Here is a 22817-nt window from a genome sequence, read left to right on the forward strand (position 1 = left end):
ATGACCCCATGTACAGAGTGTATTTATAAGTGCACACTGCAAACTGTAAACCGAACTGGAACACTGGACCAGGATTGGAGAACAAGAGGCAGGAGTAGATGGGATGGGCACTTGGGACTGGAACACGAACACAAACACCTACAGAACAAAACTGAGGAAACGGGTAACTAATGATCGCTAAGCACGCACAATAGAAACGCTGATCACGAATCCACAATCTATCCTCCACCAGTTGTTCCTTTTATACCTCAGCAACTACCAGATTGTGAACAGGTGCATGGGTCTGGGCTAGTGGCACTGAGTGGCGCCTCCTCTGACCCATAGGGGTATTGTCCCTGTGGGTTGTGACAGTGGTGTAAAATCTGTAAAATTCCTTGTTTGTTTCTCTGATAAGTTCTATTTTATATGTACATGCAGAACACATTTTTGCTTTTTTCTCACTGGCAATGTATTCTGTATTCCAGAATAAACTTTCTCTCCACTTTTTATTCTTGCTTCCTTGCAGAAGGACAGTGTGCCCAAATTCACTTCCTTCATGAAGAAAAAAAAAGAAAGAATATTACAAATTGTTCTTTTTCAAATTAACTCTAATGTAACACTGGATTCATTCAGGGTTATTCTTTGGACAAAATCTACTTTTTATCAAAGTCACATAAATGTCATGTATATGTATTTTTTAAGCCGAACATTTGAGGAAATTTTTGAATCAGTTCATTTTGTGCTTAAGCAAATGTGTAATCATAGGAACACTGTAATAACTTGCAAACCAGATTTGCTTAATGTTATTTGTATTGTTCTTTGTGCTGCACTTTGGAAATTGTCCAAAAAGTCTGAGTTAAGGTGCCAGGGAAAATTACATTTTGTGCTCTACAAATTATATGAGTAAGTGGCTAAAAATCATGAAGCAAAATAATGAGCAAAAGATGAAACAAAGCCCTTGCATTTTGTGGATGAAACTTCAACGCTGGTCTTTCGAACAGAGAGCTGGAAACAATTACAATTTACAAGAAGCACTTTTCAAACAACAGAGTACCAGCCTCCTCTCCAGGTCTTTATAACACCAAGGGCCCAATTAATGAACAATAAACTGACAGCTTTTTATTTCTCACAACAGCAACACAATGAACATCATAGATTTGTGCTTATTACTTTCTGAGATCTAAACTGCTTAAAAAATAAATAAATGAATATCAAAATGAAAGTGCTGAATGCACAGCCGGCAGTCCTTGGAGACCTGTCCTGTCAAGTTTGAAAGTGCCAGCTGACAGCCTACTAGGGGGCTGAAGAAATCTGATAACTCCTGCTCCCATGTTTCAGCAGCACTGGGGCCACCAGACTGCATCATCATGCAGAAGAAGGCACATCTGCTCCATTCTCACAGTAACATTCACCACGTCCACCCCTTGCACTGGTTGCATAGGCAGCGCCATCTCTTCTCCTGACACCTGTTCACAACCTGCTCTTGCAAGTATAACAAAGATAACCAGCCCACTGAGACAGAGCTCTGAACCTGATTGCTCTGGTAGTTTTATATGTTTATTATTTATTTTTATGATTTATTTAGTTAGTTTTATTTTTGCTTACATCAGCTGGGGCAACTGAGAGTGCAGTGATTAGAGCTGCTACCTTTGGATCCAAAGGCTACTGGTCTGACATTTACATACTGCAGAAATTGCTCCAGTAAAAATACCCAGCTGATTAAATGGGTAAATACAGTAGTTTTAAGTTGCTTAACATAATAAAGTGCTTAGGAGAAAAGTGTCTGGTAAATGTATTCTTTGTTTTAGTCATCATTTTCACCTTGAATAACAGGGTAGTGCATGTCATAACCATACCCATATATGAGCTGTTATAGTCAAAGAGAAAAGTCACCCACCAATGGGATTGCTATCTGTATTATGGCAGCATCCAGCTATAGTAAAAAAAAAAAAAAAAACTGCTGTAAAAAACAGGTTTCAAATAAAAATAATATATTGATTTGACATATCACATGTATAAATAATTTAAAATAGCTTAGTCAAAAGTCACTTTGCAAGTGACTTTGGAGAAGTATCAGCTAAATGACAACAAGAATAAGGACAAGAAAAATAACAACAATAATTAATGGTAATACTTCAAGAGGTATAACAAGAGTATTGCAGTAAGAGCTGGGTGAGAGTTGAGTCTTGGCAACCATTTGTGTAGTTTTCATGTAGGTGAAGGTACAGAATTGATTTACTGTTACCTTCTTCCTGTTGTCTTCGGACCGTGGGAGGAAACCCATGGAAACACGGGGAGTACAATGTGAACTCCTCACAGACTGAACCAGATTCAAAAACCAAATCCAAAATCACAGCCCAGGAGCTGTGAGCCAGCAGCGTTACTCACTGTGCCAGCGTGCCATATATTAGAATAGATAGTGGATATTGTATAACTTTTGCAACAATTTTAAATGATTGTATAACACATTTGGGTGTCAGAAGGAGAGACATTAAGGAAAGAGAAAAGAAGTAAAGGGAAAAGTTTAACGATCATGCGTAACCTAATGTCACACACAGACTTGGAAACAGAGCGGGGAATATATCCAAATGCGGAGTTTTAATATCAAAGGGGCAGATCAAGTTTCCTGTCGTAGGGAAGAAACAGGTCAGGACTGATGAAGTCTTCATGGGCGCTGTCCGGATTGTGGTCAGGTACATGCAGGGTCTAAGAGAGGTCGGCGTTCTGAGGATCAGCACAAAAGTGTAATCGCGGCTGAAACCTATGTCTTGGAGATGAGAGTGAGTATGAAGGGTGGATAAGGCGTAGATACTCTTAACGAGATTCCTCCACTTTCCAGTGCTGACTTTCTCCTATTTATCACGAGTCTTAATTTTGTTCACGTGTGCTGGCCTCATGTCCGGAAGGTGTCTACGGTGGGTGTGATGCCTACCGCTAAATATTTCCCAAATTTTTTCTATAAATCAGGTACCAGTGATTTGTCAAGAAAAGTAGCAGTACATAACAATACTTGAAAAGCTGAATAATTCATTTAAATACACTGCTCAAGAAATGTATGTGAATTAGTGAAATTTCTGTAAAAACCACACACACACACACACACACACACACACACACACACACACGCACACTTTCTGAACAGCTTATCCCATACGGGGTCGCAGGAACCGGAGCCTACCCGGCAACACAGGGCATAAGGCCGGAGGGAGAGGGGACACACCCAGGACGGGGACATGCCCCCTCACTGTTACTATATTTATGCAATAGTCTATTTTGAAATTACTGACAAAAATGATCTCCACAGCTGCATGTAGGGGAAACTTTTTAGAATCACACAAGTGTTTTGGACTCTTTCTTGAAGTAGCCCCATCATATTTTTTGAAAAAGAAAATACCACCCTATATCTGAAACTTAATGCCTGGTAGCGTAGTGGTTACAGCTGCTTCCTTTAGACCTGAATGTCACAGCTTCAATTGTCACCTGAGGCTGCAGTACCTTTTAGCAAGGTACCCTAAAATTGTTCCAGTAACATTACCCAGCTGTATAAATGGTTGAGTATTTGTAAGTTGCTTTGGAGAAAAGGATCAGCTAAATGAATAAATGTGAACAGTTCCGCAGTATTAATGCAGTTTATTATTACTGATTCTCTGCCAACAAGAGCATGATTTTTTTTAAATTTAGAAGTCAATGGTTTTTACAGGCGGTGGCACGGTGGTGCAGTGGGTTGGACTGGGTCCTGCTCTCTGGTGGGTCTGGGGTTCAAGTCCCGCTTGGGGTGCCTTATGGCGGATTGGCGTCCCATCCTGGGTGTGTCCCCTCCCCCTCCAGCCTTGTGCCCTGTGTTGCCAGGTTAGGCTCTGGCTCCCCACGATCCCAAATGGGACAATGTGTTTGTGAGATAGTAACAGCTAAAATAAAATAAATGGGCACCCCATACTGTGCTTCCTGTGCCATGCACAGTACTTAGAGTATAGGAACACTGAGAACCTGCATTGTATGAAATGAAAAAATAAGTCTTATATTGAATTTTCAATTGATTAAAGTTTAATCAAATTTTTCTTACACAACCTGCCCTGTGAATAAACTGAGAGATTTCGCAGCACTTAAACTTCCTTAGATTGCAACGTAGTTGTTCGGATTAAAAACAATCTGAGTTATGTACACATATGTTCCCAGCTGCGTTCATACATTGAGGTACAAGTGTACTAAGAATAGAATGCCAGTATCTTGAACTGCTATGAACTGCTGCTGTATTCTGAACTTCATGCTTTATTTTTTCGACAGACTCAATGATATGAATAGGAAAAACTGAGGGAGCCACAGAAGGGAGAAGTGAATTTTAACTAAAGCCTATTAACAGGCCTCTCAAGAGGTTCAGCCAGCAAAGGGCCTCATCACGAGGGCAAGCTCACTCCAGCCACGAAACGTTACCAGGTAAAGTCAAGGCTATTTTGCTCTCCAGCTGCCCCTAGAGTTCAGTAATGACAGGATGTAATTGGCATCAGTCATGTGACCAAAGGAGACCTCACGCCGCTCCGCTTTGCTCCTTTCCAACGGACTTGTTGCCTCGTGAAAGTTGCGGTACATTTCCAATAAAACACATGAGGACTCATCTGCCTTGTCCCCTGTCTAAAGCCTCATCCCTCTGTTCGTGAACAGCCTTAAGTGCATACACGTTTAACAGAATTGCCAGGTTACCTTTTCCATTATGAACACAATGGCTTGTAAAAATGATCACTTACATATTTCAAAAACAGACAGCAGCGTCAACACAATAGCTGGACAAGTTTCATTGAGTTTGGTACATAAAAAAACGAAAATTGCATATTAAAATAGAAAAGAGTTCACTAGCTATCTTGTTATGAAAATGAAAGGAGTAAAACAGTAAAGGTATTGCAAAAATGATGGGAATTATTTCAGCGCTCCTACCCAAAAGCCTGTGCATTCTCCTTAAGTCACAGGCAACAGCTGATAGTCCCATTTAAATGCATGAGGTTCCCTTCTGCCAAGCATAAAAGAAAAGATTAAAGGAGATGCCTTTTCCCTGGCCGCAGTAAGGCCTTCAAGGAGAAAACGGAATGTTAAATTGTTTCCTGCATTAAAACATAAAACATTCCGTTTCATTACGGGGTTCAAAGGCGACAGGCAATATGAGGTGTTTGGCAGCATTGTGCCCTCTACTCATAGACAGAAAAATAATGGGCAAGACCAAGGTTAAATGAGAGCGGAGAGAGGCAATGGCACGGCCTCAGTCCCTTCAGTGAGGACCGTGTGTGAATTCACACAGCAGTTCGACAGTTAACACAGTCCCCCCTGATAATGTCGGACAAGCTAATGTAACACAATATCCCTGAAAATGGAGTGTCGATAAGGAGCTTTTCAAGCAACAGGGGGCTTCGTTTCCAAAGCATTTCAGAAAGGTTTCAATAGTCCCATGGTAATTCTTAAAGGTCAGTCTTCTTCCCTCCGCGTCTCTGAAAAAAGACAGCATATAACATCCACAGCACTCCACCGAAGACTATTGGACTGCAGTATTACGTATTCAAAGAACGTCAGACTCTCCAAGCTTTACGATTATCTGTACAAATTTCACACTAAATCCTAAGGGGAGATTCAGGATAATGTGACTTGAAAAGAGGTAGATATTGAATAAAATTTTCTGTAATTATTGAAATAGACATAACCTTTATATTTATTTTAACCTTTCTTATTTACATGTTGTAATATCTGAAAGCTCACTGTTTGCTAGCAACCCACAGCGCAGTCATATTCCACGACAGGCTGATTTTGGCTAAAAACAAAGGTTTCTCACTTTTGAACAACTATAATCTGCAGAATATCGACTTTTAACTGCGTATTGCAAAAAAAAAAAAAAAAAAAAAAAATCAGTATCTTATAATTCCTACAATGCACCTTACAGAAAGGAATTTCAGTCACCATATACAGTAGCAGTTACTAGTATACCTGACTGATCTATCCAGGGTGAAAACGAAGGAAAGAATCAATTTTGGAACCTGTGCAAGTCCTGTAAATATTAACTTTCTTTCTATTCTCTTTCACTATTTTTCAATGGCGCATTACAATAAGCTCTAAATACAATACTATGAAAATGAATGAATATACTTATATATTTACACTATAAGCAATGTTTTTGTGATATACATTAAAATATCATTTTTTTAGGAATGTTATAGAGAACATTTACCTAAATAACTGCAGCACGGTGCAAATTCAAATTTACATATCATAATATATTTACAGTCAAAACTATGGTTTATAAATGTTTGTAAAAGAATTTAATTGTATTTAATGTATGTTATGGAGTAAATAACATGAAATAGTTCAGCTAATAGTGATCTAGACTATGATGCAAATGTGAGTGTTCAACAAAAAAGTTATGAACCAGCTGTCAAGAGGTGTCAGAGGATAATGGTAATATGGAATTGATTTTCCACAAAGTCCCTCTTCCTTCTGGAGCATATCTGGACAGAAGAATAAAATGTGGCTTAACTAGAAGAAAGCAACAGAGCATGCTCTTTCAGTGGAACAAAAAATGGATCCACTGCTGAGCAGTCTGTTAAGAACGTGCTTGTCTGTAACAGAACCGAGCTCCAGCAATTAAAATGTCTCACGGTCGTTATAACTCCCTAAGATAAATGAAAATGCAGAAGACAATGACGAATAGCAACAATCAAGTAGTGTTTAATGAGCTGCTATGGATTTTAGTAACATTGCACAAATGACTTGCAGAGGTCTGCCACGACCTTAAGTACAGCATTCTTACCCTCCAAGAAATTCCTGTTATCTATCAGAACAACCATATAAATTACTGCTGAGGGCGAGTATGAAAACTGTAACTGGCCTCGTAATATTATAAAGTAAATTAACACAAACTGCGAACGCAAAACCGATATCTTGGAAAAACCCTTTTTAATCTCTTCCCCTAGTAAGGCAGTTGTTAAAGTAGGGAAACTTCAGAGCTCTGTGTCTTTTTGGCTGGCAGAATATTTGATCTTGTAAAATCCTTTGTATAAAAGACATGCACCATGTGAAAATCAATGCTTTACCAAATCAGTTTGGATATTTGAAAAAATAACTGCCAAATATTCCCAAATTGAAGTGCTAGCAGAAAACTTTAATTATGTAATTACTTCAATTAACTAAGTAATAAGCAATGGTTCCATATTAAAACTTGTAGGCTTCTGCGGTTGGTGTCAAGTGACTGGGAGTTTTGTACTTCTGGATTAAACCGCATCGTGTGGGACATTGGTTCCAACGTTTCGCTTCTCTTACTGGAAGTATCATCAGGGAGCTGCGACATCTTGTAAAGGTTGGCTGTCCCACCCATACGACGCGGTTTAATCCAGAAGTACAAAACTCCCAGTCAAACAATGGTTCCATTCACTTTGTTAAAAACACTCTATGCCTGGGTCTTAATTTATGAACACTGATTGGACTAAAAGCCCACTCATAACTCACACATTGTCTGAAACCCCTTGTCCTGAGCAGGGTCGCAGCGAGCCAGAACCCAATCCGGCAACACAGGGTGCAAGGCTGGAGGGGGACGGGACACACCCAGGACAGGATGCCAACCCATCACAAAGCACCCCAAGCAGGACTTGAACCCCAGACCCACCCACCAGAGAGCGGGCAGAGGGCAAACCCGCTGCACCGCTGCACCCCCCCACACTTAACTCAAAACCTTATAACTCTAAACTCAGTTTAACCACTATGTCGCAATCAATACAAGCTGAATAATACATACATTGTTGTGCTTCGGTTTTCTGAAAACCTTACGAAAGGTAATAGTAAATAAAAAATAACACTTTGGGCAATTCATTATCAAAAACTGCTTGTCCAGTGTAGGGTCATAATGATCTCCTGTATCCTGGATAACACTTTGGGTCATTTATTATCAATAACTGCTTGTCCAGTGCAGGGTCACAATGGTCTTCTGTATCCTGGAGGGGTATACCTGAGATGTAAAGTAGTGTAATGATTTTCTTCTTTTTTAATGTCAAGCTATATTGAAAATGCACCTGAAGCAAATATAACAAAAACATGCCCATATCTGATTGGAAAACTTACTGTAACTCAATATTACAGTAAGTATTTCAATGAGACAGTCAGTGAAAATCAGTGAGAAATGCATAACATAAACAGAGAGCATTCTCCTGCCGTTTTCTCCGCATATTACCAGTACCTACCTTGAACAATAAGGTACACTTGGGATGTCTTAGGCTGCTGTTTTGTCTGGATTGAGCAGGTGTAGGGCCCTTCATCAAACACATCAACCTTCTGGATGCGTAGGCTATACTCCAACTGGCCTTTGGTGATCAGATCCACTCGAGGGTCGAGGGACCATTTGTCTTCCCCAGCAAAGATGATGTTAGAGCGGTTCAGCCAAGCCACCTTTGACACTTTGTCATCCACGTAACACCTATCGGACAGAAATGGACAAGGAAGAAAAACAAACGGTTTTAATCTCTCACAGCAACTTACTTACATCTGTTATTATGAATAATAATATTTACGTTTATACAAAAGTGAAAATAATTCCTAGGGCCTTTATATCTCTTCACAAGAAGCAGTACACCTGATTCTCAACCTACAAACTCGACAAAGTATAAGTGCTTTGGTAATTTGATTTGTTCATATATCCAGTCGCTTTTACCATTAATAAACTATTAATAAAAGTTTAGTAATGCAGACATCCCAAAAAAAGTATACATTTTTTTTTTTAATTACCTTTGGACTACATATGACTGAAAATTATTAAAATGACTGAAATGAATGACTGAAAATACAAATACATTTTCTCCACAAACTCCTATTGAATGCAATAACATCTATAGTATACGTTTTATTATTGATAACAGTGATAAACACTGAACATGAGTTGTAAATACTGTAGCATAAGTTGAACTAAGGCAGTACCACAACAATGAGTTTTTTTACTGCCATACAACAGGAAACATAGGCGATCTTTGCTTTACAACACATTTTAGATAAAAGTTTTTTTAGATAAAATAATAATAATAATAATAATAATAATAATAATAAAAAATCTGGAAAATGTGAATTCAACTAAAATTTTTAAATCTCAACATTTGTAGTATGAGTCAGCGTTCTCACAATTTACATAAGATATTTAAGAATATTATTCCTCTGCATTGCAATTACTTCCACGAGTAAAGGTTTTTACATACTAATATTGAAACAGGTATTTCAAGTTTTGGTCGTTAAACAAACATACCGTTTAATATGACATTAATTATTGTCTAGGAATTGTTTAAATTCATTAGAGCTTTGTCTCATGAAAAAAACCTAACCTGTGAATGAATAGAGGATTAAACTCATTAAACTTTTATAGATTGTGACATTGCGGGTACGCTAACAGTCAGTTCCAAGTTATAAGATGACTTGCTGGCCCAATTGGGTTTGTAATTTAAGGCAGAAACTGCAATTCAAATACCTTCCTATCATCCCATAACTTTCATAATACAAATCTATCAGTAAACCCAAAAAAGCGATTTCTTGAAACGTCACATCTGCCATGCTTTATCTCCTCATAAAAACAATGATAAGGGTCTAAAGGTGCTTATCAAAACCACTTCATAAAGACTGGTATGTAATATAATAGAACTAATGAAAGGACAATGAATTATTTCATATTTCGTTATGATTGTTTGATTTGATACTTTGATTTCAAATTTACGTAAACATTTCTTAAAGATCCATTAAGAGATAACTGGCATAATAGAAGTCCAGACATGTTTTGTCACTTATAGAAAAAAATATAATGTTAAAATATTCAATTACAGATGAAAATAGAAATAAAATTCCTAATCTATGATAATAAAAAGATTAAAATTTCAAATGTTTTATGTTCAATATGTCTGTTGTTACTTGAGGAAAAGTCACCCTCAAACCTTGGAAGACAAGTGGGAAGAAAACCCTAGGAATGACAGAGATAAACAGCCCTTTTTCACGCATCTCTCTAAGGATCTTTGCATTGTACAAAGAATGCAGAACCGAAAGGAATAAATGAAAGTAGGGCATGAAAAAAGTTCTAGAGTTCAGATGGCCAGGCCAGCAAGGGCCAGGACCACAATATTCATGGTGAGCAACACATATTTGTTTTCAATTATTTACTCTGAATATCTTGTTTTTATTAATGTAACTTTTATTTATTCAAGTTGGAATCCTGTCACGGTTACCAGTGATGCATATTGCAGTTATGCAAGATATTTGTTTTTAGTCCTGCATGACCCTGGACTTAAATGAACTGGGACATATGCGGAAATGTTAGCAAAATAATGCAGGTTCAGAAAGTCAGGGCTGAAAATTCTCTGTGGAAAACAAATGTTCATCATTGTGAGCTGGTGGGAGCTGGAATGAGACAGGGCTGCACTTGATAGGTAGCTGTGCAGAGTGTTCCATGTGCCAAATGTAAGTAATTGAGGGCCAACTGCCTCTAATTTGACAATTAGGAGTAATAGAAAAAGCAGCTGGTCAAATATTTCTACTAAGTTGTTTGGATGCACATATGCTCTCATGGAGATAATTTTAACACTTTCAGCTGAAAAAAAAAAAAAAAACAAAAGAAAAAAAAATTGCCCAAATGTCATTGATATTAAATTTAAATTTCAGTGTTGATTTTTCACTCATGGATAAGAATACTTTCATGTTAAAGCTTGCATAACGAAAATATTATTTTTTGCAACAATTGCCAAGGACACTGGCTTTTGAGTATTCAGTTTACTTAACTAGCACACCTAACACCGTAAGTCAGTTAAGTACACTCACTCTCATTTAACAGGGTATAATAGAATGAAAATAAGTTCAAGTGGGTTTTTATTGTCATTCCTTTATATAGCTTGTATACAGTAGAATGAAATGATGTTTCTCCGGGACCATGGTGCAACACAGAACAGTATGCAAGACTGTTAAGACTGTATAACACACACACACACACACACACACACACACACACACACACACACACACACACAGCAAGTAGCACTACTGTTTCACAGCACCTGGTGGTGTGACAGGACATGGGTTCAATCCCCACTCACTCTGTATGGAGTTTGCATGTTCTCCCCTTAGGATTCATCCCACAGTCCAAAGACATGCTGTTCAGGTTCCCCATAGTGTGTGAGTGACACAGAGCATGTGTTCCACTGATGTATGGATGAGTGAATCATTGTCAGTAGTGTAAGTCACCTTGGTGAATAAGGTGTGTGGACTGATAACACCACATGGTATTCACTGGAAGTGTTTTGGAGGAAACACACACACAGTCTGAAACCACTTGTACTGAGGCAAACTGGAGCCTGACTCAGCAACACAGGGCACAAGACTGCAGGGGGAAGGGACACACCCAGGATGGGACGCCAGTCCATCGTAAGGCACCCCAGGCAGGACTTGAACCCCAGACCCACCAGAGAGCAAGCACAGGTGTGTGTATATGTATATACATATATACACACACACGCACACACATTTTCAGAACCGCTTGTCCCATACAGGGTCACGGGGAACCGGAGCCTACCCGGCAACACAGGGCGTAAGGCCGGAGGGGGAGGGGACACACCCAGGACAGGACGCCAGTCCGTCGCAAGGTACCCCAAGCGGGACTCAAACCCTAGACCCACCAGACAGCAGGACCGTGGTCCAACCCACTGCGCCACCGCACCCTATACATATATATATATATATACACACAAACATACCTTTTTTGTATATTTACACACCTGGACAATTCAGTGTAATTACACTGAGGCTTTAATTTCTCACTGAGTGAATACATTTTTTGCTTGAGGATGAGTGCCAACAACAAACCCCTAATTTTTCTGCAGCAGAATTTTCTACCAATTCAGTTTAAAAACATAACCCCTATGCCTAGCTAAGGACTTCTGTAATAATGTAAAGTGAGTGCAGAACTTTTATTAAGTGCATTTTCTGTAATTTGCACAGTAGCAGGGAGCACAATATTACAGTATAACAGAAAGTTATACTTGAAAAGGAGGGGAAAAACAACATACAACAAAACACTACTAAAAAAGCCTGTGACAATACAAACGTTTCTTTATTAGAAGAGGCTTATGATTCAGTGCAACGGCATTTCTGCCAACTGCCTGCTCATTCTACTTCCCCAACTGCCAGAATAAAAGTTCATATAAAAACATTTGGTGCCTTTGCTCTCATATTATTTCAGCCAGTGGCAGGTATTAAAAAGGAATAATTGTGTCTTAGTTCAACGCTGTTGCTTTGCAGCTTTCAGGATACCTTGAGCACTGGTACAAACAGTTCATTGAGAGCAACAGTCATAAAAAGTGTAAGTAGTTAAACTTAATAAAAGTCACACACTAGCGAAAGACTTTTTTTTTTTTTTTTTCCCCTTCGGGAAACCAATTCTTCACCTCCTAGAATTAACTGTGTTTGGGACCAGTAACAGTAATTTAAAGCTCTCGCAATGGGAATTCACCTAACCGTGTTTTCATGGAACAAATTAACCCAGTTAAAAGCAAACCATTTGGGAGGGGGTCAGACTTTTCTCTTCTGTACCTTATGGTTACATTCTGTCAACAAAGGACTAGAGAGTAAATATTATTTAGAAAATAGTGCCATACTGTCATATTGTGGATAGTTCACAAGGTTCCAACATATGATTTTAAAATCATCCCTATACAGCAGTAAGTGAAGTGTGGCAGAAAGCTGGTTCCCTGAAGGCAAAGGAAATCTCTGAAAACTTTTTCTGGGAAATCTTCAGAGTCTTAAATATGTGAAATAATGTTTAAACTATCTTTCATTGCCTGCGTTTAAATTTTTGGTGTTCTGGTTAAAAAGCGGTATGGGTCCATCGCCTGCTGCAGAGACCTAAGAATATGACTTATGATAACTCACCTCCACTGCGGCACAGTCATTATCTGCATCAATCTAGCTGTGAAATATGATTGTTCATCAAGAAAATGGAATTGTATAAACTGCAGGATGTGGAATAATTATCGGTGAAGTTTGCAATTGACTGCATATGTCCCTTAACGTTCAAACGCAACTCAAATTATACTGTTTTTAGTATTTTTAACTCACATAGTTTTTTTTTTTTCTTAAGAAGAACAACAGCAATCAAGATAGAATTGAAACGACTGCAGTCCAAAAAAGGAATGCCTACATGTCACACATTAAGGAGTGATTTGCTTTGTAAAGCACATAAGTTCTCATCAGCTCTTGTTGATCTTTAACGTTACCTGAGAAGTGCTTCAAGGGAAAAACTCGCAATATCTCTAAAAAGACCTTGAAGTCCTTATTTAATACTTTCTGACTCTCCTTAGTGCTTAAGTTTTGAGCTTCAATTATTTTTGGTTTGCTTAGATTTACGAAGCACTTTCTGTAAGAAACCTTAATTTAAAGCCTTTTTGAAATCTCTGTCACACCTCAAACTAAAGTTTTACGGTGCCAGCACTGTGAACCTCTGGTGTAAATATAGTTTAACACCAACACTGACTGAGAAAAACATATTAATTATTCACAAAACATTATTGCTTTCTTTTTAGCACAATAAATAGCTAAAGACTGAGACACAAAGATGCCTTGCCTCAGTGGATTTTCCTTCTCTTCTGAGCTTTTGTTTCCCCTCCTTTATCTTTTCAATTGTATCAATGCTGCAAAGTATATTTTTTCTTTGTCTTGCATTTACCAACATTTTCTGTAAGGATATGTGCAAAAAAATTGTGAAATACAGACGTTAGAATTGGGAGTTGATGTCAGGGTGCACTCTCAAAAACGGCACAGTTGGTTTCCCACTATTATATCTGTATAATTGTTGTCTGTGGTAAACTGGCACCAGTGTGATATTAAAATTCTGAGAAGAACACAACAGTACAACCATCGATATACAATCAGGGAGTGAAAGATAGCATACAGAGTGCTTTCCTTTTCCACTGAATCAGAGAATATAATATTTAACAGGAGGCCTTGTCAGTGCTACCAACTGTGACACAGTCCAACGAATTACATTTCACTGCAAATCCTTGTTTCAGTCATAATGACGTTCAGTTACACGGCAAGGGAGTGGTGCCTTGGATAACGTATTGCCATGACAAACTTCCTGTGTATATCATAAGCCTTCACCTATTACTTTTCCACTCGATGTCCTGCTAAACCCTTGTGCGTGCTGCTTTTATCGGACGTGCCATATGACAGGTGTGACTGACGGTGGACCAGGAAAGGCAGACTGTGGATCGACCAGGGTTTATTGAATTGTGTACAAAAGGTCAACACCAAAATCCACATCCAGTGAGTATTGACATATAAGCAGTGATATAAAAATACAGGAATAAGGGTTATGGAGATAGACAAGATATAACACAAGGGAATACCTTAGTCCTGCTCACAAAATGTTACAGTAAACAGTTTGACAATACAGTGTTGAAATTCACAGTGCATGTCTGCAATACCCAAAACAAACAAACTCGTTAAACAATCAAGAAGGGGATATTGTTTAATCTCCCCACAGTAATTAATAGCACAGTCCTCTACTACCTGTAGCTGAATAAATAGCTTTATTTCCAGAAAGTGCAGCTTGTTTGCCTGCACGTGCAGAGTTACAAATATTATCTGGTTTATATTTATAGCATGATTTTTGACTAGACTCAAAATCACCCGCCAAATGAATAAATGTAAATTTTAATAATTTTTAACATTTATATATAATTTACAGCCTTACAATATCATGTCCATAATAAGGCAAGTTTCCTTTCCATTGTTGTTTTCATTGCTTCCAACTCCATTTCTACTTGTGGCATATCACTTCTTACATGACTGTATTTTAACTTCAGCAGTCTTGTTCATTAAATGAACTGGACAGTTCAAATAGTTTGTTAAATAGGGAGTTATAATCATTATTCAGGATATATATATATATATATATATATATATATATATGTATGTGTGTGTGTGTGTATCAAAGACAGAAAAACATATAAACATCGTTGAAAAAATACTGAATACGCTGGCGGTGTTGCAGTGTCAAAAAACTGAAATAACACATTGGCATAAGTATTCAGATCCTGTGCTATGACAGGTGAAATTTAGCCCAGGTGTATCCTATTTCTATTGATAACTTCTGAGATGTGTCTAGATCTTGTTTGGAGTCCACTTGTGGTAAATTCAACTGATTGGACATTATTTGGAAAAGAACACACCTGTCTATACAAGACTGCACAGCTGACGAAACCAAGCCATTAAGTCAAAGGAATTGCCTGCCTGTTTTAAATGACTTTAGCATAAGGCTGCAGCATAAAAAAGTGAAGGGGCGTGAATACTTTCTGAATGCACTGTATATACACACTTCATCATCATGTCACCGAATCATGAACCGTGTGGTAGTGAGGTAAATTACAGCGGTCGTAAAGTCCTGCTCTGTATGAGTGTTTCTGTGCTTGTGTAAATACGTGTTGCTTTCACATTACTGGAAATGAATCGCCAAGTAATATATATTCTCTTCATAGTTACAGTATTTGAACTGTGATTTGTACATGAAAACTTAGGCCTTATATATCGTGTTCTTTCAGTAAACTGTACTTCTCAGTGATGCAAACAGACTGTTTCCATTTTTGTGTTTTGTAATCAGCTTCATAAATTCCAACCTTTTAAACTGCTTTTCCTGCTTTTAAACATTTATTGTCCGTAGGGCTTCTACAACACCCTCCAAAATTTACACCTAGGGGAAATGCATGGGTTGAAAGTAGTGTACAAGTTAAGGCTGTCACCTTGTAATCTGAGGACTCAAGTTTGAATTCCTTCTCCTACTGTAATACCCTTGACTAGCTCCTTCAATTGCTCCAGTAAAAATTACCCAAATGAGTAAATGGGTATATAGCTGTAAGTACGAAGCTGTAACTGTGTTATGGAAAAGATAAATAATTGTGTAAATCTATAATCAGGCTCCGATAAAGACCAGTTTAATATATGTTTAAAAATGTATTCATTAAGTGTTACTGCTTAACAACAGTTTTGTCTCTAAAGGTTTAACTGGCAGCCAGAAGTAATAATGTTCTTGTAAGCTTTCAGAGTGAGAAAAAAGTTTTCTTGCGACATTCCCTGTCCTCATTTTTTTCTGTATAGTAAACACTGGATATGTATTTAGACAGTAAATGCTTCCCAAGGTTAACACCCTTAATTTCTTTTGGAAATCAAAAAAAAAAGGTATATAACCGCAACCCTTTACAACTACAAAATAACCCTGCAGCACTGCCAAACCACCTAGAAACCTACTAAATGCTTTTATACAGTAATTTCGCAAGGATTTCACTCAATAAACAACATATAAAACAAGCAGGCCAGTATCACAAACAAGAGTAGAATTCAATCTTTAAAAATTTAAAAAAAAAAAAAAAGATCCCTTGTATTGATTGAAGTTATGATTGCACAGTTTGAATATAACATATCAGGACATTTGAAACACTACTTGCTCAACACAAACTCCTTCTCTCCAAACCACAATTTAAGTCAGGACAGAAAGTGTTCAAGTCAAAATGTGGGTGGATGTGGTAAAAGAAAGGCTATTATTCCAGAACTCCAGAACAGAAGCTGGATATAATAAAGTATTTTGAACGAGACAAATACATTTGATACTGCCCATCCAAGAGGGTTTCATGTAGCTACATTACATATCATTAAAAATTGAGGTTTTATTGTATGTGATATACTATATATGTACTATATTCTCACTCACTCATTCTTATTAACTACTTGTCTTGGTCAGGGTTGTGCTGGTCTGGAGCCTATCCCAGAATCACTGGGACCAAGTCTAGGGTGGTAAACTCTATGGGGCACCAGTTCATCACAGGTTTATTACAGTCCATTTTGATTTATTACATATTTATTGTGAATTTTTGAGAAACTAACTTTTTTTGACTACTTCTCCCCTAACCATTTTTTGCGCTATTTAAAAGACTAACTGTACGACATAGTTATCTACTACAGGACTCTCCATGGGAACACAAGCTTAAATGACTGTAGTGTGGAAATGAAAATCCAAGAAAACCCTATTTGAAGCACAATATAAATCAATTTTAATTTGAAATATAAGACCAAGAAAAACACAGCTACAGCAAGAGGGAATGCCAAAACACAGATTGGCAAGCAACTGTGGGTTATACCAAATAATCTGCATTATATTCTGTATATTTTTGCAGTAATTCCTACCTCTGGTAATACTTGTGCTCCAGATATTAATCACATGGCATGAGCATGAGTTTGTAAACTCTTTGGTGTAACTTCTGCTAACGCCTGTGCCGAATGCTGATTCTACATTTTTGTACCTACTTCTGGCATCTGTGTCCCAAATCTGTGCACCCTGCTGACTCAGGCCATTGACTGAGGGCATTCATTGGTCATACTGCTCACAGAAAAAGTGCACTCCGTGGCAGTTGCAGTTTCTGACCTTCTTGAGTTAGAAGACAATAGTATGCCGGTTGCTTCAAGATTCACTCCTGAAGTGCTGAAGTGTTAAAAGGAAGTGAGTTAATACCCTGGCTGTGGTGGCAACTGACTGGAACAGCAAAAGAAAAATTGATGGATGGATGTGCCATCAACTCAAAACCAACTCATAGCAACCACTCACATGGTTTCCGAGGCACAGGAGGAAACAGAAAAGGTTTGCCATTGCCTTCTTACATGCATATGCATGTCTGCGGGGAGCAAATGGGGAAAACATGGAAACTCGACACACCCTAAGCTGCTTTCAAACCGCTCACCAAGCAGCTCAGGAGCATTACCTGCTGTTCCACCATATCCCACCAGGAATGTCAGTAAAATACAAAACAGAGTTTCAGTATATGTCAAAAAAGGAAAAAGGAGAGAAATAAAATGAAGCCTGATTCAGAACTGAAATGTGACTTTTGTTGACCTGCACCCTTCTTAGAACATTGTGGGTTTCTACCTAGATGAACACTCTACCTAGTTCACTGTTCGTGTTTCTCTTGTGCTTTGCAAATACCACACACACACACACACACACATTTTCAGAACCGCTTGTCCCTTACAGGGTCACGGGGAACCGGAGCCTACCCGGCAACACAGGGCGTAAGGCCAGAGGGGGAAGGGGACACACCCAGGACGGGACGCCAGTCCGCCGCAAGGCACCCCAAGTGGGACTCGAACCCCAGACCCACCGGAGAGCAGGACTGCGGTCCGACCCACTGCGCCACCGCACCCCTTGCAAATACCAGTCATGCCAATAAAAGGTGATGCTGAAAACACAGAAACCATTTTACTGTCCCTAGCTGTCATCACTTTATGTCCATTAAAAATAAAATTAATGTAGAAATTAATACATTTGTTTTAATAGTGACTAGTACAAGGACTTGACTGCTGTGTATTGGCTGTCTGACAAAATTTAGCAAAAGTTAGCATACCAAGCTCAATACCAGTATATCAGTTTTTACATAAAGGTTAACTTTATTATTTTTTTCATTTTCTTTGTACAGCTCTCATAATAGGTCTTCTCCTGTAAGTATAAAATTCCATCATAATTATTTAAAAAAAGAATCACTACTTTCCTTCATTTATCAGCTAGGAATGAAAGGGTTGGTATCAAACTCATGGCTGATTTCATCCTGGGCTGAAGAACCAAGTCAGTATTTTAAATGAATCCAAACCATTTCAACATAAAATAATATGGTTGAACTTTCCATTTGACTGCTTGCCATGATGGCTTACAGTACTTGGTCATTATCTCTGCCATCTCCATGCACTTGCCTTATTAATGAATCTTCACACTGATTGTGCCTGTGGAATGACAGCTCTTGTCTGCTTAAAAAAGGCAAACGTATCAAAGGTGTTTGAGGATAAGTCCGTCTCCTGCTAGTCCCTGCTGAACTGCAGTGTCTAATTGCTGTCTCCTATGTGGCAAGTTTGTTTCACAATTAAACCATAGCCTTTTCATGTTTTTAATATTTATTTAGCAATTATGCTCTTTCCTGGAGCTCTGCCTGTTTCAACAGTTCTTGTTGTTGGCTAAGACATTTACGTATGTGAACAAAAATTGTAACTGAAATTTCATTTAGAAATGAAACTGAAACTGAATGCAAAACTCTCTTCATCCTCAGCAAAACAAATGTGATAATTAATGTTATGCAATAATTTTGTTAATATTAAGTTAATTATACTTTGACTCAAAAAGATAGTAGCTAGATTCATAACAGAGGTTCATAATTCTTTTTTAGGCCAGAGACCCCTTTGAGAATGTAATGAATGCTATGGGCCTGTTCTGGAAAACTGAATGAATAAACAAAGGAATAAATGAATGAATAAATTCAGAGAAAATATTTCAGTAGATGTACTGCACACACACACACACACTTTCAGAACCGCTTGTCCCATACGGGGTCACGGGGAACCGGAGCCTACCCGGCAACACAGGGCGTAAGGCCGGAGGAGGAAGGGGACACACCCAGGACGGGACGCCAGTCCATCGCAAGGCACCCCAAGCGGGACTCGAACCCCAGACCCACCGGACAGCAGGACTGTGGTCCAACCCACTGCGCCACCGCACCCCCAGATGTACTGCAATAAAAACTAATTTTACATTGAATAATTTCACAAATGGAAATAGTATGATCATATTCAAATGTAATGTTTTACTTACATTTAGCTGGACAATGTTCTTTTCAAAGCAACACTCCACAGACCCCAAGTTAAAAAGTTTTAAAGTTAGATAGGGATTTAGAGTAACTACTTTTTCAGCACCGCTAAAGACATACCCTGCTGAAATGAATACTCCGACTGAAAATAACTAGCTATTGAAAAAATGGTGACTTTCAAAGTATGTTAATTAAAAAATTAACATAGAATCAATCAAATAATAAATAATAAAACATATACAAATGTTTCACCTCTGCTGACTTCATCAGATTACATCACAATAACAACAAACACAACAATAACTAAATTATGTATTCAGATGTGACACATTTCATTTGATGTCTGACCTGTAGAATGCCAACGGATGTCTAAGGAATCCACAATATTCCCCCATTGAAAGGCTGCCTAGTGCATTCAGTAAGTAAAGACCAAATGTCTTGACATTATTCTTGACAGACTGAAGCACTGCAGTGAACAAATGGATAAGGGAGAAAACAGAATAGCTATTAAAAAAAAAAGAAGAGCTGAGGTTTTTTGCCTTCTGTCTCGGGTCTTCTGTCCAGTCATGTGAGTTGGGGCATCTGAGACCTTTTCACAGTTGTGTCACAAGTGTTTCTCGTACAGTCTCGACTTTAGTAGCTATCGAAAAGTGACAGGGACGATGTAAATCTTGTAAATGTTTTATTATTCCACTTTACTTTAGCTGTCAGCATAGCAGAAACCAATGTGCAAACATCATATTAATTAATATAAACTGTTACAGGGGCCACCTCTTCAAGCCAGTAATTTTTCTGCACAGACATCTCCATTCGTCTGATGAAGCAATCACTGCAATCCACAGCCAGTGCCAGAAAGCAATGCAGGTGCACCCTGGACATCATGTAAATTCTTCAGTGGACATTTACTCAAAGGTTATTTCTCAAACCAAAGAACACTCTTACAAACTTTACCCAAACAGAGCTGAAACCTGACTGAAAGCTGTAAGTCTGACAATGTGTAGCACTCACTGTTTCTACTGCACCAGCTTTGTGTGTCAAAAGAAGAAAATGAAAGAAATTCTATATCAGGTTTTAATTTACTTCATTTATAACTTATAGTATCTGTAAGTAGGACACGTTTCTATTGTCTTGTACTGAAATGCCGCCAGTTGCCCATTGTTTTGATTTTACTGTGTTTTGCTGCATTTCACATGTAGTGATCATTAATTCTGAATGTTAACAGAGCATCATTAGTTCATTGCATATCCCTATCTTCTCTGCCTTAGCTTAAGTAAAATTTAAGGAAATGACGTTTAAATATCTGTGCATATTGGAGTGCTATGGAACACACGAGAGCAGATTCATAGAAAAAAAATTAAGATATAAGAGAAATACATAAATGAGACTGAGATTTACTTCTTGAAGTGAACTTAATCTGACAGATAATTGGGGAACCTGGCAGGAAGCAATTTGGGTAAATGGGCTCATTTTGGCAGAAACAGAACTGAGATAAATTACAGTGGTGATGTTGATAAGAACCAAATGAAATACTATAGCTAACACTGTTAAAGCAGGTCCCTCTTCCAGATAAAAGTGCTCTACAATTTTACTTTCAGAAATTAAAGAACTTATCTGCATATCTAAGAACCCTCATGTTTTCTTTTTTCTTCTGGATAATAAGGCAGCCAAATAATGATCCTTCCAACTAAAGCATTTCTAATGTGACACACAGAGGATGTTCCAGTTATTCTTTTAATTGCCTTCTGTATTTGAAGAGGAAAAAATGTTTTCTTCCTGAGCAACTGTGCAACTCTTTTATGAGATGAAGCAAATTCATCTTAAGTAAAACTTGACGTACCACATAAAACAGGAACTGTTTTGTTCCAAAATAATTTCAGTCCATTTTTAAAGAGGAAACCTTACACAACAATGCAGACAATGTGGAAATAGAAGCTGTGGATAGCACAATAAATTAAATATCATGTCACATGTTCTGAGTTATGGAAGTTGGTCAAATATTGCCTGCTGGACTTTGCAATAAGACAAAGTCAAAACACGAGCCTTTTACCACAACTAACACTTCAAAACTGTCAATTTTGAACTTCCTGAAATGTTGTTCTTTACATAAGAAAGAAAAATCAAAGCACACATCTGTGGGTGTGAAAGATTATTAAAGTATTTCTTCCTCACTAGATAGAGTAGCTAAAAAAGTTAGTCTTTTTTTCCCTGTGATGCCCTAATCAAAAGTCAAGTTTGCCACATGTTGTACATATTTAGTTATTTTCATGGCATACTTTTATAGCTTGCAATTTTAAATACGTGTAACTGTGTATACATCTTGTTTAATGTTTTTTTTTTTCTTTTTTCAAGTAAATTACACTCCCAACGAATCTCTTACCGAGGATACATACTGTATACCATAACAAGAAACGTACGAAAAAATGAGATCCACATAGTTAAGGTAAATCCGACAGTCTAACAAGTTTTTATAAGGTAAAGATTGGATAAATCAGCTGGCATGTTTTCCCAACTCTTTGGTGGCAATTTCCCAAGATATAGAGCACTTACGAGTTGCTTTACTTTAACTTTGTCTAGTTTAACCCAACGTAGGTAAGATCCAATTTTTGAAAGTCAAAGTCAAAGTGGTTTTATTGTCATTTCACCCGTATACAGCTGGTACAGTATACAGTGAAACGAAACAACATTTCTCCAGGACCATGGTGCTACATAAAACAACACAAAGCTACCTACACAGGTAGTTTTGTACTCTATCTTGGACTTCACTTGGACTCTATCCACATAGCCATTCAATATCAAAATATCTTTCCAGAATCTAACAATAAAAATGATCTGTACTTAAGCAGCCTTTACAAAATAAAATAAAAACTTCGTAAACTCCATGAGACAAAAAAAAAAAAAAAAAAGACAGGAACACACTCACACTAGAATTGATAACATCCATAACATTTCACATACATACTCACACATGCACATAAAGGATGAAAAACGTATTCCCAGCCAGGCAATGTATCTGAACATCTTTTCAAACTCAATAAATTCATTTGCCCATGACATACAAATGATGTAAAATGCAAAACATTTTTTTCAAATATTATTATGAAAATGCCTTGCTAAATTGTGTGATACCCACATTGCCCATGCAATAAAGCTATTGTTTTAGTAATCCCTTTCTGGACAGAATAA

The 22817-nt window shown here is 37.8% G+C and overlaps 1 protein-coding gene across 3 annotated transcripts in view; it reads right to left on the reverse strand.

Moving 5' to 3' along the window:
* Nucleotides 1-22817, reverse strand: part of lsamp (limbic system associated membrane protein) — a 796753-nt gene that overhangs the window by 106981 nt on the left and 666955 nt on the right. For all 3 annotated transcript variants that reach the window (XM_018765174.1, XM_018765173.1, XM_018765176.1), the window contains one exon: nt 8187-8419. In XM_018765174.1, the coding sequence (XP_018620690.1) occupies nt 8187-8419 (233 nt within the window). The remainder of the gene's footprint in view (nt 1-8186; nt 8420-22817) is intronic.

Source organism: Scleropages formosus, chromosome 10, assembly GCF_900964775.1.
Source record: "Scleropages formosus chromosome 10, fSclFor1.1, whole genome shotgun sequence".
Taxonomy (NCBI): Eukaryota; Metazoa; Chordata; class Actinopteri; order Osteoglossiformes; family Osteoglossidae; genus Scleropages; species Scleropages formosus.